General features: G+C 43.7%; 1 protein-coding gene across 2 annotated transcripts in view; it reads right to left on the bottom strand.

The window, feature by feature from the left end:
• Positions 1-18227, bottom strand: part of LOC142579591 (protein lin-9 homolog) — a 99346-nt gene that overhangs the window by 7371 nt on the left and 73748 nt on the right. For both annotated transcript variants that reach the window (XM_075689967.1, XM_075689968.1), the window contains exons 13-15: positions 17267-17392; positions 13396-13635; positions 1582-1676 (exon numbers count right to left, since the gene is read on the bottom strand). In XM_075689967.1, coding sequence (XP_075546082.1) covers positions 1582-1676; positions 13396-13635; positions 17267-17392 — 461 coding nt within the window. The remainder of the gene's footprint in view (positions 1-1581; positions 1677-13395; positions 13636-17266; positions 17393-18227) is intronic.

Here is an 18227-nt window from a genome sequence, read left to right as displayed (position 1 = left end):
TATAACGTCACTAAAGCCCAGTCTGAGCAAAGGGCTTATAGACACCTATGTACTAGAATCCCCTTTCATACATCGTTGTTCTCACAATGCTCCCACATGATAAGTTTCAACTTTGGCAATGAATTACAAGAAAATATCAAGTGTACTGTCTACAACTTAAAGACTATAAAAGAAAAACATCCATCACACTGGACACCCTGGCTGTGCACTTCCCACCACCACCAACTTGCACTTTTCACGCTCCACAGCCTTGGCGGTGTGGTCATGGGGGAAATTACAGACACCTTACAGTGCACTGTGCGATAATCGGAATTCCTCTGCATGACGGTCTGCCAATTAGGTCAGAGAATCGAGCAAAAATAGCAATATTCTGTCTTTAATATGGCGCCAGTGCATCCTAGCAAAGCACCAACTGTCGATCTAGTTGTTTCAGATTGCGTCAAAAGCTCAGGGCAAGGCAAGTCAAGCCTTTTTGTTTTGAAAGGTTGCATCAGCTGCATTTACTGTTTGTCATGCGAGTTCTGTGCATCCAGCCTTTTTTCACTGATGTGTTCAATAGCGACAAGCTTTTCAAGAAGTTCCAAGTGGCACCAAATCCGCCCACAATGTATGCACTGCACTGATTAGAATGATGATTAACTGGGGGAGGCACCAGACAATGTTGGTTGCAAAAAAATTCGTGAGCATTCAGCTATCGCAGCTCAATTGACCTCTTTGATATGGCGCAAGCACTGACTATACTCCCGTCTATCTGTAGCAACAGCACGACAATGATAACATGATCAATGATCATATGTGCAAGCAGCAATGCGATGACAAACTTGGGCCATATTTTTGGACAATCACTTTTGAAGATACTACTTTCAGTTTCGTACCACTGAACGCATAAATGGGTGAAAGCGATACTGTCAGTGTCAAGAATGCCGTCACTCATAGACATTGACGTGTCTGGTGCTGGTCACAAAAAATTTTATGACAGTGAAAGTACCCCCAAAAGCGATCTGAAAATAGGTCACATTTTAGGCTACTTGTGGAATAAGTTACTCATTGTCTGCAGAATCCGATAGTTTGGGCTCTCAATTATTTGAACTTCTAGGCGGCTCTGCCAAGTCTTTATTAGCCGTCAGCGACGGTAAGACCTTTAGAGGCTAAGCCATGCATAGTGTCTCATGTTTGCGTGATTTAGAGACCATGTTCACATGCATCAATATGCAAGAATTTGTCCAAAACCACACTGCATGATTTATCTTCTCCGACTATTTTCTTAGCTCCTTTAAAACAGCATTTAAGTCATCAGCTAACCTTCCTAGCCTTGCTCTTTGCCGTGAAGCAGCCCGTCTTTCTGTATAGCACAAATATTTTCATGTCTTTGCGGACTCCCAACATTATATATACCAGCCTTCCACTGCGCTAACCACACCAACCACGACAAGGCTACGTATCTTCATCTAGCTTGTACTGTTGCTTACCCCCCCCCCCTTTCTTTTTCTAACTGTGGACATATTGGGGTAGGCTTAGAATTGAGGCTGGCCTAAATTCGAGTAAATACGGTAGATGAAAAAGAGATTTATCAAAACTCACCCGACATTACTTTGGCTCACGCTGTTCTGAACGTCCACCATGGCTTCACTGAGTGACTTCAACTCAAACGAGTTCAGGTCCCCTTGGGAAAGGTTCTGCAAGCAGAAGATCCACAACTGCCTTCAAGTCTGCAAGGGTCACACAACTGTCTCTTGTGCATAATACGTACAAAATGTTCTACATTCCATTATATATTATCATGGAATTATACATATTATATATATTATATAAACCTGAGGAATGTGGATGTTTAAGATTTCAGATGAGATTTAAGAAGCACACCTTAACTACCAGTAGGTATTCAATTAGCAAACTTGCATTCAGTATTCTTTTTGAAATTTCAACGCAAATCAAACATTTGAGAATGCATTCGAAAGCCTTTTTTTTTGTCAGCATGGTTCATCTACACTGGCATAGCAGCATGGCATCCCTCTGCACATGAAGGAAGGAAAAGGTCCAGGAGGGGGCATCATGTAACAATTATGAATCCTATCATAAAACATGTAAAGGAATGGCTCGTGAAAAGTAGGCCCTCACCATATGATAGGAAAGCGGTAACTTTTAGCCAAGGGTGTGGAGAGTAAAAGCGGAGAGTGGGCAGCGACATCAACTGTGCTGTGCGTGCAACAAAAAGGTGCAATGACCCAAACAGTTCCTTGTAATGTCTGGCAACATAGTGCGCTGTCCTGGACACTGTCAAATTCTGCCACATCGTCAAATTCTGCAATGGTGGCATTTTGAGCCAATCAGGGAGGCCGTAGCAGCCTTCTGGGCCAACCAGAGATGACAAGATGGCAGATATTGACAATATGCCGGAAAAGCGTCCATAGAGGGCCTACTTCCCAAGACTCAAAGCACATCTCTTGACATGTGCCCCCACTACTCCCAAAGAAATAAACGCAGTGTCACTGTAAATGTTGCCTAAAATATACACTAGAGCCTAACCCCCTTATACAAATATTCAAGCACAAAGAAAATCCCATTATTATAACTGGTAATTCTTATAACTGGGTTGCATAACGCAAGCAGACGAGACAAACATTCAAACATTTTACTTAGCCAGAAAGAAGCACAGTCGAACCCACTTGCGGCATCATTACTTTTAACAATAGTAGGATGCAACAATGATCAGCTGCCCTGTCCTTAACTCCTGTGTGTGTTCTATGGTAAGACAAACCACTTACTACAATGCTCCCTCGCCGAATTATTATTGGTTATAACAATTCAATCTGGCTACTGGGTGTCGTGCCAAGAAAAAGAAGACACGCAAAATCCAGGAAAAAAAAAAAAAGTTTGGAGGACACTTAAACTTCGCCTATAAGAGTGGAAGATGATAGCATTCAAAGATCCCTGAGTACTCTTCATGCTTCCTGGCAACTGCAGCTTTAACTGGAAAGTTTAACGGGAAACGCTGGCAGCGAACGCTATGCACGAAGGCGACGTTTATGGTTCATTTTTTGATGGTGTGCAAGGAAACGAGGGGGCTGCAATGCTCCTACTAAGACATATCTCAAACGGCAGCTGGAAAACATTACCGTGTTAAAAAGGGTCTGTGCTTTAGTTTCAGCACAACAGAATTATGTTTTCTCCTATATTAAGATTACAATCTGACGCTATCATGTCCGTAGGTTGTGTGTAAGTCGTACTTCAAGGTTTTTCTGACGCATTTTACTTTGAGAAATTCAATTAGTTCAGTAACTTCTCTGCGCTACCCGGAGGGGCCTGCATGGTTGGGTATTCGTCGCTTGGAATGATCATTCCCGAAACGACGGTCGACGATGGATGCGAGACGCCGACGTAGGATTTTCTGCGACACGGCGCCCTTAACGCTATCCCTTTGTAAAGCACAAGCTGCTTCGTCACAGCCACCCTTGTGCCGCGCACCCCCACTTTTTTGCTGCGCAGCATGGCAAGGACACCTCAGTTGCTGCTGTCTGGTCTACCTTCTACCCCTCAAAAGTCAGCGAGAGGATGGAAGGGAGACGGAAAGGAGACTGGAGAGAGAAGGGGTGCGTGAGGCCAGGGATGAAATTCGATAAATGCGTGCCGTGCAGGGTGCACGGCACAAACGAGAGAGTGATGAAGCACCCAGTGCTTTTATTATTTTTTTTTCCTTCTGACTCGCATACCTAGCAGCTAAATTTAATTGTCATTACTGATAACGTGGCATGGGAGCACTGTAGTAAGCAGTTTCTTTTACTATAGAACATGTACAAAAGTTGACAGTGTAATGGCTGCTTATTGTTATATCCGATATATTGCATAAACCAGAATCGTTATAAGTGGGATCAACTGCATGTTTTAGTATTCTTTTTTTCCAAACAGGGAAAAATATCTGGTGCTTTCGCACAACTGCGCAAAATCAAGCTGCAATTACCGCTTTAGCAGGGTACACAAAGGCAGACATGGCGGCAGAGCTGACAATTCGTACATCTACATCTGTACAACGATCTGCTACTGAGCGAAACCGACGCCACTTCACTGAAACGCCGTACCTGCTACTGCGCAGTGCCGATTGTCCTGTGTGATTAGTGTTCCTACTAAGTCACCTACTAAGATTAGTCAGCTACTAAGCACATGTCATCATTGTGCTGGTATGCTTGCTCTATTGAATGTGCACATTCGCTGGTAGACTGCAGCATCTGTGAAGTCAGCTTTCTTTTGCCTGCACTGCTCTTGGCCGTGTAGTGTATGCCTTATCGAGTCAACGCAGTGGGCTGCTTTTGTTTCTGCAAATGATGCGGACTTGAAGTGGTCCCACTCAAAGAAGCAGCAAAGTATGGAGGCACATTTGGGTTCATCATCATCATCATAAGCCCATTTTTATGTCCACTGCAGGATGAAGGGTACTCTCAGCTATCTCCAATTACTCCTGCCTTGTGCCAGTTGGTTCCAACTTGCGCCTGCAAATTTACTAATTTCATCAACCCATTTAATCTTCAGCCATCCTCAACCGAGCTTCCCTTCCCTTGACACCCATTCAGTAACTCTAATGGTCTATTGGTTATGTACCTTATGCATTACGCGGCTTGCAAAGATCCACTTTATCGCAATGGCAATTACGGTAGAACCTCGTTGATATGTTCCCATAATGTACGTTTTCCCGGCGCCAACGTTTGCAATCGAGAACATATAAAAATGACCCAATAGAGTTACGCTCATTTTTTACCGGTTCATATGTTCCCGGAAAACACGATTTTTAGGCACCAACATTCAGTAAGTCCCCAAACTACGATAGTATGATACATTTCCCGGCCACCAGATCCCATGTGAACGAGAAAATGTGCGAGGCGCGCGCGATTGAGAACAGTATATAGCTGCCCGCCACAGCAGCTTCACCGCAATACTTGCCCACCCATCTCACGCGAAAATGCCGGCATGTACTCGGTTTCTCATTTCAGTACCAGCAAATCTTCTCCGGGGTCGTCGGATGCCGCATTCACAGCTATCACTGCCAATCCTATTGTGATAAGCACCTTCACTTATCTGTTCTATAGTGCGTGCTGTGTAATGCCATTGGTCGCGTATTGCACGCTTCTAGCAGGCTATAATCCAAACGCACCACCTTTCCTTGCTGCAGGCAGCGCAATGTGGGCATCACGTTTCGTTTTGGTGGTATCCGCCATTGCCCACCAGCTCAATTTTGTTTTGGTTTCTTGTCGCCCTCTTAAAACCAGAGCACGACCAGCTCGGCGTGCGTCAGCGTCTCACACCACAACAATCCACGCAAGGCTTTGCATTTAGTAGATGTTAACGATAGTTGAGTCTGTCAATTTTTTTTAGTTACTTCAGATAGTACATTTTCCCGGTTAGTACGTTTTTTTCCAGAACGTATGAATGAGGTTCTACCGTATATGGACACATCAAGCGCATTTCTGCTATACCTGTCGCCGTGAGGTTCTGTACAAAGTAGGCATACGCGAATATCAAAATTTTCTAATATGAATCGAATACGAATATCTAGCTTTGAATATCAAATTGAATAATCAAAGACAGAAGCTTCTTACACTAATAAACTTTTGTTTCACCATATATTTATGTTGAAAACAATGTATTACGTATGAGAACAAAATGTGTGATTTCACAAAAATATCAATATCTACAAAAGAGATACTGTTATGACAGACTACCGAGACCAGCTTTTCAAATCACAAATGTATTACACACAAAATTTTGCAGTTTAAAACAAGTGGCAACAAACATTAAAAGTTGCCATGCAGAAAGATTTGTTCTACATGGTCAGGAAGCAGGCGCTCCCTTTTAGCAGACACAACTTCCCCTGCCACAGAAAACGTTCTTTCACTTGTGACCTAAGTGGCTGGTATTGCCAGTTATTTAAGGCAAACCTTGACTAGACTGGGATAACTGAAGAAGCCCACAGTCTGCCACCAGCTATGTGGATCACTGTCTTTTTTTAGTAATGCCTCCTCGGAATATGCAGCAATTTCCTATTCTGACGAAGAAAGTTTTCTATTTCCCGCATGGCTACTTGCAAGATTATCAAAAGTGCCCCCTACGTCACAGGAGAGCTGTGCAGACTGTTTTGGTTCTTGCTTTCTAGCTTCTGAGTTAGTCATGTCTCAGGCAGGACATAAGGCCAGATCTTGAAGCACCAGATCTTCTAACGTCATTATCTTCTGTTTGTTGGTTTTGAATACCGTATTTACTCGCATAATGGTCTCACTTTTTTTGTCAGAAATATTGACGCAAATTCAAGGGTGCAATCATTATGCAGGTTAAATTTCCCACGAAAAGAAAAAAACATTTTTTCTTCATCCCGCGTTTGCTGCGGGATGCGGGTGTCCCGCGTTGGTGCGGGACACGAAAACAAAAATGGCGGCCCGCGGAGCAAGCCGAATGCGCCGAACGCGATTTTTTTTTTTCTTCTCGTGAGTACATAGCGTGCATTGAAAAATTTTTTTCCGTATCAGTAATGAATAATATCGTTAATATCGGCAAGCTTGCGGCAATAACGCAGCCATGTCCACTTTGAGGGGACAGAAACAGATGGGCACGCTTAGCTGCCAGTGACATAGAAACATATGGCCGGCATGCTGCGGAAACTGCGGCATCTGTCTTCACTACTATCCTAATACAGCACGTTTCTGCTAAGGGTGGACGAATATCTTAGCTGTATTACAAGCGTCGGTGTATGAATAGGGTACACTTGTAACGCATCCGTGTAAACGTGGCTACTATCGTTGCCGCTCGCGATTTGTTGCGTGCCCACGAGTGCAGATGAGAAGAATCGAAAGGTGCCTTTTTTTTTGTTGTTGTTGACCACAACCATTATAAAGCCTACACATAATAAAGGCAAGTTTGGTTGTAGCTCTTTTTGTCATGGAAGTGCAGAAAGCAATGAAAGTAATGAAATGAGGCATCTACTCAAGTATGTTTGGTGCGTGCAGACCGCTTGGTTTGTCATGATTCGTTTGCATAGCATTCGACAGATGGTTAGCACGATAATTATTAGCTAGACTAGGCACATGTCACATCGCTGCGGCAAGTTCGGGGTGCGATCATTACACGGGAAATAAAAAAAATCTGTATTCAGTAAATTTGGCATAATCATATAATCGAATCCCTTCGAATATTCAATGATATCCGAATATTTGAAACCTTTCGAATATATGAAATTTTTGAATCTAGTTTTCGAAGCGAATACGAATATTACAGATTTAATTTTCGCACATCCCTAGTATGAAGTCCAAAAGAAATAAAACAGTCGCCACGCTCCGTATGCTGTATGTGCGAGTGAACGTGTGTGAGGGTGAGCCTGTGATTGTGGCTCAATCTCGCGTGCGGAAGTGAGGAAAGCGGGAAGGAAGCATGCCATTTTCCATCGCATGCAAAGCTCCAGGGGGAGGGTAGGGACGAAGAGGGGACATTTTACTCCAGGCAGCCCAGGCGGCGACATGCGCCTGCCACGGCCACTGTATTTTGAAAGCCATCTGCAACAGGGACAGAGTCCGTCCGTCACACATTGCGTTTTCGCGGCTTAAGGGGGGAGGCTACCCTGGAGACCGAACTTCCTTATTTTTTAAGATATCTGGATGAAACTTTCAGGGTACGTTTACACCACCGAACTATTAGGAACAGCAAAGTTTCACGAAGATGTTTTTATTAGTTCCAGAAGTATTGAGGTCTAACTAGGTGGTTCATGTGCATGCCTGAGGAAGAGTCTGGAGAAATGCCAGGACATCGTAGGAAGATGAAATTCACTGTGATAAACCCTTGATAAATATCCCGGGGGTTACAAAGCCCTTTTCTTTAATTTCCCCTTCAAGAAATTTTAACATAACCTTGAATTTGATGTAGCCAGTAATGACCCCATTCATAAAAAAATTGCGTATCATAAATTAACTGCACCAGCTTTCAAAAAAAAGAAGCTTGTTACCCCCTTGCAAGGTCATTCAGGAACAGAATAAAAAAAAATGGCACACAAATCTGAAGAGCAGTTCCTGAGATATCGCTTTGCCTACACCACTACTAGCGAAAAGATCCATACCGAGAAAACAGGCCTTAAAGTTGAAAACATGTTTTTTATTAGAAAGCTCCTGGTGGAGCTTCTAATTAGCTTTTACGGCTTCAGGCACACTCAACGTGTTGGATTTTCAACTGGCCACAGCCGACAGCACAGTTCCGCTGTTGAAAGTGTCTACACAGTCGGCACTCGCAGTGGAGGATCGGAAGTTCGATGCTCGTACAAGTCTCATATCGCGCTTCCGTGCACTGAACATCTGCGCTGTCTTGGGTTTGCATCGCGTGCAGCCAAGAACTAGTGAAAAAAAAAAAGAAAGCAGAGAAAATAATCTAAAATATAGCGCAAGGCGATAAGCAGCTCACAAGCAGGCATCTGTTGAGGCGGACGGAGCAAGGGGCGCGAAGGACGCGAGTGCGGCGGGCGCGGCATCGAAGGGAGCAGCCACCGCCACCGCTGCCGCCCGCACAGCAGCCAATGGCAGGCGCGCATTAGCCTGCGGGATTTGAACGCGCTGCTTCGGCCAATCAGCGCTCCGCATCGCATCGCGGGAAAATGCCAATAGCGCCTCAACTGCACCGACGATACTATTTTGCAAGGCGGCAAAACAGAGAAAAAGAGTTCACGGTCAAAACGACACCAAGATGGCATGGGCAGGCCGCAGGGTCCGGGAATGGCACGCGCGCAAAGTTTAAGTTCATTTCGGCATTTGCGCGTGTTTTGTGGGCTGCGGTGGCCTCGAAAGTAGCGTTTTTTTTTTTACTTTGCAGTTGAATTAGGTGCTGATAATTACAGAACAGGTACTTTATGAGACATACAATCCAATAATATTGTTTTTCAAAACTTGACTTTTTTCCGATTTTTTGGTTTTCGAAGGCCGCGTCCTCCCTTAACTTTGCGTTGATGCAAGACGCAGCACAGAGATCAATTCGCTCACTGCTGCTGCTACGCTTCCTCACGCCAGCATTATGACATCGATTTTCCGCATGTCATCAAGTGAAATATACATGTTCATGTTTGCTTGTGTGCGCGTGACACCATGCTTGTTAATTTAGTTAGTACGCCTATGTTTACAAGTTTATACTGCTGATAAAGCCACTGCACTTTGTATAGCTAGCTGTCCACTAATTTGCTATCACAATCAATGCTTCGCCTTTCGGGTGAAACTAACTTTTTTTCCTCTTATTGGCAACTAGAATATCTGTTATCCCCATTTGATCTCTGATCCACATCACTCTCTTCCTGTCTCTTAATGTTATGCCTATCATTTTTCGTTCCATCTCTCGTAGCGTGGTCTTTAACCTGTTCTCGAGCTTCTTTGTAAACCTCCAAGTTTCTGCCACATATGTTAGCATGAGCAGAATGCAATGATTGTCACTTTTCTTTTTAACAACACTGGTTAGCTCCCAGTCAGCATTTGGTAATGCCTCTCACACGCACTTCAACCTATTTCTATTCTACTGCGAATTCCCATCTTATGATCAGGGTCTCCTGTGAGTAATTGGCCTAAATAAACATACTCCTGCAAGACTGTAGAGGTTGACTGGCGATCATGAAATTTTGCTCCCTTGCCAGGCTATTAAGCAGAACCTTTGTCTTCTGCACATTATTCCTCAGCTCGACTCTTACAGTTTCTCAGTTAAGGTCCTCAGGCATTTGTTGCAATTCCAGGGTGTCTACCAAGTTGACACTTCCAAATTCCCTGAATTTTTCAGGTTTTCCCTGAGTGCCTTTGCGAATTTCCCTAAGTGACGCAGAACTATGCTTTATGTCAAGACGGGCTGAACCCATATTGCCTGATGCTGTCACTCTCTAGAAAGCATACGAAAAAAATTTAAAAAGAAACCAACTTAGTCCAATTTGAATACTAAGGAGTAGTGTTTATGTTATTCAAAAGGAGAATAGAAGGGAGGGGTTAGTAAAATGCACAGCAAATAATATGTCTTAAAAAAATTGCAAATTGAGTCGGACATTCTCAAATACGAATAGAAAGGAGATGCATACGGAAGCAAATATTTTCCAATATGAGCTATTTCTGTCAACTGATAGCAAGCTCAGTGGTATGAGGCCGGAACACTGTCACAATTGAAATTCTCAACAGCTCGTAAGTCAACATCAACTGTCCTGACATACTCTCAGCCCGGGCACGACGCCTCAGTGTTGTTTCACTGCTTTGAAGAGTTTATTTTGGTTTGGATTAGGGACACCTGCATCTCGGCATCAGCCAACACTGTTTTTTGAGCTCAGCAGGCCTATGAAGTGGCGAAGAGGCAAGACCTCGACGTCCCATTGTGGGAGACCTAGGCCCAGTTGACGTAACTGCTGGTTCTCATTAAAATTCACTCTCTCTCTCAACTCCTTCAAAACGGCGGCAGCACGCTTTTTTTCCCATTCATTCCTCAAGGCGTAGGTCCCTTCTGTTCTTGTCCTCCTTCCGCTACTCGTTCGCCCCACAGGCCACTTGAAGCATCTTCTTGGTCAGTTGCACAGCCCACGTCCGATTTTTCGAGCTCCCTGAGGGCCCCGAAAATGTCAGAAAAATCGGCCAGTTGGAAAAAAATAAATGCATGTCATTTACTGCCTTAAGGCAGTAAATCGGCCTTAAGGGCTCAAACCGCCACAGGCACATTCGAAAACGCTCTGAAGGCCTGCCGGTACGCGTATTAGGCATATCAGTGCTCGTAGCATGACAGGAAATACCGGGTGCACGCGTGTATAGTTGAGCAATACATACTGTGTCCAATGGCAATAGCCTGTTCCCACGCTTGTTATGCTTCACTGCAAGACTTTTGCGTATGCTTCACCAAGTAACATTTGTGTACGGAGGCAAAGCTGACTTTCGTGAACCGGCATTATGCAACGCACCATGCTTTCCAAGCTTCTAAGCCAATGACGAGGACCACAAAGGCAGAGTCCGTGCCATTGCTGACAGCAGTGAATTCTTTCAATAAAAAAACATGGCATCCAACGGCAAGAAGCTTCCTAGCAAACGTCGAAGCAGCTAGGCCTAGCGTTGCCGCCGTGGTGGCTGCGGCTGCCAGCGTATCTGCATGCAAGAGCACTGGTTCGAGACGGCAAGGTAATCAAAATGGCAGTGGTGGTGGCTTTCATTAATGCCGTTTCGGACCTGCGGTCAGGGCAAAACCTCCGGAAAATCGGACAGCGAAGAGTTCTTAAGTTTGAAATTCCAGACGTTCTGATAAACTGACTCTACGGGGTACGTCGTGGTGCTGCGAAGCTGTACAAATTATCGGGAATCCGGAAAGTCGGTTGTTGACTGTACATTGGCAACTCCTCCAGCCGACGACAGGGTGTCAAAGACGATTCATTACGATTCCTGTCTGTTACTCGAGCCAGCATTACTTTGCCTTTAGACCCTCTCAATAAAATTAGAGCTCATTTTCCCTGATAGAAGCACAAATTCCCTGAGTTTCCCCTGACTACTCAAAATCCCTGAGAATTCCCGGTTTTCCTGGTTGGTAGACACCCTGAATTCATCCCCAGTGTTGCTGAACAGGACAATGTCATCTGAAAACCGAAGGTTGCCAAGATATTCGCTAATGATCCTCACTCCTAAGCCTTGCCAGTCTTAATAGCTTCACTAATTCTTCTAAGCATACACGGAACAGCATTGGAGAGATTGTGTCTCCTTGCCTGAGCCCTTTCTTGATAGGTAATTTGATACCTTCCTTGAGGAGAGACAAAATAGTTGTGGAATCTCTGTGTATGCCTCCTGCACACCTTAATTATACAAAGCCTTCATGACTGCTGCTATGTGTATTGAGTCAAATGCCTTTTAATAATGTATGAAACCTATATAATGAGGCCGCAGATTTCTTGATGACATGGACATGATCAACTGTAGAATATCCTTTCCTGAAGCCAGCCTGCTCTCTTGGTTGATTGAAGCCAAACGTTGCCTTAATTCTACTGGCAATTATATTGGTGATTATTTTATACAATACTGAAAGCAAGCTAATGGACCTATAATTCTTCAATTATTTAATGTCTCCCTTCTTCAAGGTTAGTACGCTGTTGGTATTTTTCCTGCTCTCTGGTGCTCTTGAAGTCAGGAGGAATTGTGTATAAAAGGCCACAAGCTTTTCAAGTATAATATCTACTCTACCTATGATTAAATTGACTGTTATTCCATCTTCTCCTGATGCTATTTCCAGGGACATGTCTTGCAAGGCCTTTCTAACTTCAATGCTAGTTACAAAAGAAGCCTCTGTAACCTGTTCATCACTACTTCCAATTAAGGTTGCGTGGCTGCTCTGAGTACTGTGCAGGTCAGCATAAAATTCTTCTGCTGTTTTTACTATGTCATCAAAATTTGTGATGACATTACCCTGCTTATCTTTCACTGCATACATCTTGCCCTATCCCATGCAAAGTTTTTTTCTCACCGACTTATTTTACTGCTTCCTCAATCTTTATATCCTTGTAGTTTCAAATATTGATTACCTTCTTATTTATCAGCTTTGCAGTTCAGCAGATTCTACGTAATCTTCAGTTAGACGATTTTATGCTTTGTTATTTCTTTATTAAGTCCTTTGTTACTTGGCACAGCTTCTGGGTGCAGCTTCTGGGTGTAAGCCTGCAGCACACTTACAATGGCACTATGCCACATGTGCTGCTTGGCCCGGAGAAAGGAAATAAACTCTACGCAGCTGAGCAGATAACTGAAGACGCTTGTCGCCATAAGTTTGGCAGAGAGAAGTCATACTGGCGTGCCAGTTGTTGGTTATACTCTTTTCTGAGGCTGCCATCCCATCCCCGTATATTTCTGATGCTGATCTGTATGGGCATCACCGCTATCGCACTGAAGCCGTAACATTGGTAGGCTGATCTCTCCACTTTCCTAAAAGGTGGATATCTTTTGCAGCACTACGTGGCACAGTTTTTTTGCCACTTGTGGAATAGAGTCACTTGTTTTTTGGCAAATCACATATTCCAGACTCCCAATTAGACTTTTAGGCAGTCCCCGTTGAGTCTTAATTATTGGTTGGCAACTTAATGAGGTTGGACTGTACCATCAGCATAAATTAAATGCCAGCATGAACAAACTCCTATTATGCTTAATTACATGGAAGTATAACATGTAATTACTCTGTAGCCAGTTTTAAGCATGCAGTAGTCCCAAACGTGTTCTGGCACCTGAATTAAGCCACTGTCACAAATGCAGGTGACCCTATAAACAAAATAGCACGTTGGAGTAATTTTGGAGTTGTTCACGTTTTAATCCATACGGATAGTACATTGAAGATATTGACGCCTATTGGAAGAAATATGAAGCTTGTCCACACAGCTTCGCAGGACACTGCAGCACATACCTTGACCTGCAGCATGAGGGAGGTGAGCTTGGCTACCAGGTCTAGTGCTTGCTGTGCCACGCTCCCCTCCGATTGTGACGAAGGGGAAGCGTTAGAGGAGGAGGAGGAGGCCGATAGGGTGGCCGCCATGCTGCCTCCTGGGGCAGCACATTGCTGCATCAGTTCACGGGCCTCATTAAGGCACTTGCTGCGGATTGCCTGTGGCTGCATGTCGAACTGCAGGCCCTGCTCGGGGGCCAGCTGGAAGAGAGAGGGAAAGGCGTCAAGAGAGAAAATGTGGTGGAAAGTCGGTGCCGTGTTGGTAACGTAACGAGAAATTCACTAAATTAGGGGGGCTTCTAGTCGCCTAAACAAGACCGCTGCCTTTTTAGAGTCATTATCCATCAATCAAGCTTATTATTAAAATATATGTATTCACAATCCAGTAGAACACAGCTGATACGTTTCTCAAGAGACTGCAAAAAAAGAATGAAATGGCCGGCAAAGCGTAGCAGTAAGGAAGACCACAAATCAGCACAGCAACATCAGAAACAGCTTTGAATTCCTGCCAGTGAACTTATTATACATCTCAATGCTTGAACTGTGACCAGAGACGGTACATACACATGTGTATAATTAAGGGACACATACTACGTTTCATGACAGTGGTCCCTTTCCTCTTTTAAAATTCTTCACCACATAACATGGCTGTATTGCGGCGAAGCTAAATTTATTGAAGCAGCAAAATGTGCAGTCGGATACGTTCGAATTATTGAGCGTTTGATAACATTAACTAATGCATACTCCTGCTGGAATGCCAGAGGAGGAGTCCAAATTATTTTATTTTATGAATTAACAAGGTTTTACTGTTTAGGTGGATGAAGCTTACTTTATAACCATCCACAAATGTTGCTTCATATTATGTATATGCAGGTCTGTATAATACAGTCGCCGACCAACAACTCAGACACCGATAATCCGGGCATGCTTAGTAATTCGAACAGCTTCGCAGCACTACCAATGGCCCCATAGACTTAGTGTGTAAAGACGGTCAACATTTCGGACAGCCGCCAGCTCTACATTCAATTATATGGACTCTGTCAGGGGGTGTTGCATGCGCTAATGCTGCTGCCATTGTTTCCCCAAGCAACCTCGACAAGACATCAAGTATGGCCTCAAAGATTACCAGCTAGACTGTGATCTCTGAGACCTTGCCTTGATAGCTGCTCTACACCTCTGAGCTTTAACTGCAACTGCCGATCTTGGAGGCATTGCCTGAATTGTGAGGTTGCAACAACATCGTGATCATCGCGTCCTTTCTCGGCACAGCCGTGCATGGCCCGCTATTGCCATTTTGTTTGTCAAGTTTGCCTTGCACACCAGACAGCGCTCTGCAGGCTCCAACAAGTCTTTCTCGTGAAGTTCTAGATAGGCCGCGTCAAATGGCACCAACGGTGCCCTCGCCGTCCGACCCCAAATGAATCTAGAGTCCGAATCCGAATGAGCCCAACTCCACAATTGAAGAGGCTGAACTGCCACCTACCATAACTAACTAAAATGTGGATGTCAATGATGACCTGCTTGGCTGCGGTGTGCCAACTCCTGCCGCCGTTAGATCTGAACACTTGGCAGAAGTCGACAGCACATTTTCGTCATGTGCCGAAGTGAATGACGAAATAATTGAGCAAGTTCTCCCACCGTCAACCAGCTACTCTGACTCAGATGATGATGCGCCATGTGCTCCGAAGCCTTCCACATGCGGATCTGACTCAAGCCTTTGCAGTCCTAGCATCGGCGCACAGCAAAACTCAAAACTGGCAGAAATACAGGCAGACTGGGTTGCACATAAGTGGAAGTGCATGCAGCGATGCATTGACCACTTGTTCCGTGCACAAGTAAAAACATAAATAAAGTGACCTCTTTTGGATACATTTTTTTTTGTTGCACATTCCATAGTTCGGACTTATTTACATTCACCATGGAGTCCAAATTATCGGTCGTCAACTGTATGCGGGTTTTCATGGCACATCCTATTGTGGCGCATGCTACGTTGCTCAGGGAGCCAGAATAAACGACGATCATTTCATGCTACTATGGGTTACTTAACTGCCGATAGTGGAAGCCTTCACAGCGAAAACAATGCAGAACGTGATGGCCTTAGACCATGCCTGACAACTAACTTGAGCAACCACGGCAATGTTGCCACTTTGTTTTCTACCAATGCCATGGCAAATCAGTTCATTCCACTAACAGTGTTTGCACTTACCGTTCCATTGTCTTGGTCCATCTCCGCACATGTCGTACCTTATGAATAATATCTTTCAGAACATTGTATGGCACTAGGTGATATCAGATGACCACAGCCTTTCTCCTTTCAGCCAGAACATTAATTCATTAGACTTTGGTGGGTAAGCAATCTTTACATAAAGGTTTCATCCATAAACATTTATCCTTTATGCTTTAGCAAAACTGCCATGGGGATACGATTTCAACACAAATAAATGACTGCCTTGGGCACTATTTTCAAAATTATCCAGAGATGAGACATTACCGGCTGTATATGATACAACCAACCCTCGTACATCAACAGCCTTCTTTCCATTGCATATCCTTGCATGCCATATTTGCATGATATAAGTCACTCCTTGCAACCCACACATCTTTGCAAAACACTTAGTGTAAGAAAAACTGTTATATGTATAACTAGCATAAATAACTCAATTAAAAAAAGGGTAGTCTTTTATGATGATGAATATAGTGTTTTGTGGAGCAAGGGCATTTTGCATTATGACCTAAGGTACCGGCTGGCACCCATGCATTTCTATGGGAAGAAACTTTCGATACTTCAATCCTAAAATTGGCCTCTGCCGGGTAATTCGAACTTGACCAGTCACACACATGTGCCTGACCCCTATGGTGACCCCAATAGAAACCCCTTTAATGGAAGCGTCTGTCTCGATGGAGCTTAGGGGGCAGTGATGACATTAAGTACACCTTATCTCCCATTTTTATTTTCGGCCTGACCCCCAAGAAAGATTTTCATGTAATAACCATAGCTTAGAATGTCCAATTACAGTAGTATTTACCCGATTCCATTGTGCACCATTTTTTTAAAAAGAAGATTGGGCTGAGAATAGCCTGCGTAGTGCGATCGGATAAAAGCCCAAACTGCCTTCGTGATGCTTGTATGTTTTACTGCTTAACACGAATGCAGTGCGGCAAAACTAATGTTAAGAAAAGAAAAACACCATGTGGTGAAGGTGACTCTAGGAAACAGGTCACGCATTGTGCAAGACATGTTAGACCCTTGCCCACATTTCTTGCTAAAGATTGAGTGCATGTTACATTTCTACATCATTTAGGAGCTTTAATGCCATTTCCCCGTTAGTTTTTTTTACTATGGACATGCAAAAAGTGGGAACGCTTTTGTTTCAGGAGCATGTTAGAACTGGGCAAATATTGCTAAATGAATCAATAGTGTATTTTGCTGTTATTTTCCACATCTTGTTTAATTTGATGGATAATTTGATCAATCTTGCTGGTCCTGTCAGGGTCAAATTTACGGAAGTCAAGTGCACATAATTTTACTGAATTTCTGGTGCGCAGGTTACGCACATAAGAATAAAGTAAATTCAGTGCATCTGAGGCTAAATTTTCAACAAAATGCATTATTCCCTCATCCCCTTCCCAAGTGCTAACCACAAACAGGTCCAAGCTGTCAATACTTGGCTCATTAAGCAAACACATTACCCACCAGAAGCACAATCACATATTTATCTAATTCTAGACACAGTTGCGGACAGGAAAGTTGTTGGCAAGTACAAAACACAATGTGGTAAGAATGGTTTGTAGTGGACAGAAACACAGGAAGGTAGCGCAGTAATATAAGTACCCTTTCACAGTAGGTCATGATGCCTTCCAGAGATTCCTCCAGATCTTTGTTGAGTGCCTCAAACTCCATGATGAGGGCTGCGTACCGCTTCTTAAACTCGGGCTCGATCACCTGTCCATACGACGTCTGCAAACAAGGCCACAATAACTTATTAGAAATAAGTTCTGCTTCTACTCGGTTAAGACAAACACAATAACCATCCCCTTACTGCCTATTGCAATGACTGTGCGACATTTCAAAAGTGGGTGGACTAACTGGTGTGCCCACAGCTGTGTTACCACTATGGCCAATGTTTGCGGTCTGTTTAAATGTTTCATTACACGGCCACATAGTGACACAGTCAAAACTCATTGGAACGAAGTTGCATCTGATGCAAAAATACCTTTGTGATATCCAATATTCTTTATAAATGAATATTTGTTACATGCTGATATGGGCGATAAACATCTTAAAACTTGTTATACTATATCAAGGTTGAACGTTACAGTGGACTCCTGCTAAAGTGTATTTGAAGAGACTGTGAAAATCTGTCCATGAGAAGTATGGCTTGACAGATGAGATACCCAGAACTCAAAATCTGCTCTTCCTGGTGCACCTAAATATCCACTACAGTAAAACCTCGTTAATTTAGATTTCCCTGGACCGAAAAAAATGTCCCAACCAACTGACTGTTAAATTATCAAGGTTATCAAGAAACCAGTAAACAAAAGCTTACTATGTCAACGCGCTTTTGTTTACTGAATGAATCTATAGCAGCACAAATGAGGCAACACACTGAAAGATGAGACAGAGCTACTGCGGACGCCATCCACGTTTCCCTGCATTACAGCCAATGCGAACTACAGCCAGTGCATATGACGGCGGCTCGGCAAGTTTCGACCTTGGAAGAACGGTTTGGTTCACCTGTTGAGGAGTGTTGGTAGTTGCTGCCTATTTTGCCTCGCAATGCTTCCGATAAAAT

This window comes from Dermacentor variabilis, chromosome 4 (genome assembly GCF_050947875.1).
Source record: "Dermacentor variabilis isolate Ectoservices chromosome 4, ASM5094787v1, whole genome shotgun sequence".
NCBI lineage: Eukaryota > Metazoa > Arthropoda > Arachnida > Ixodida > Ixodidae > Dermacentor > Dermacentor variabilis.
The sequence above is the reverse complement of the archived record's forward strand: the minus strand, read 5'-3'. Positions and strand labels throughout refer to the sequence as shown.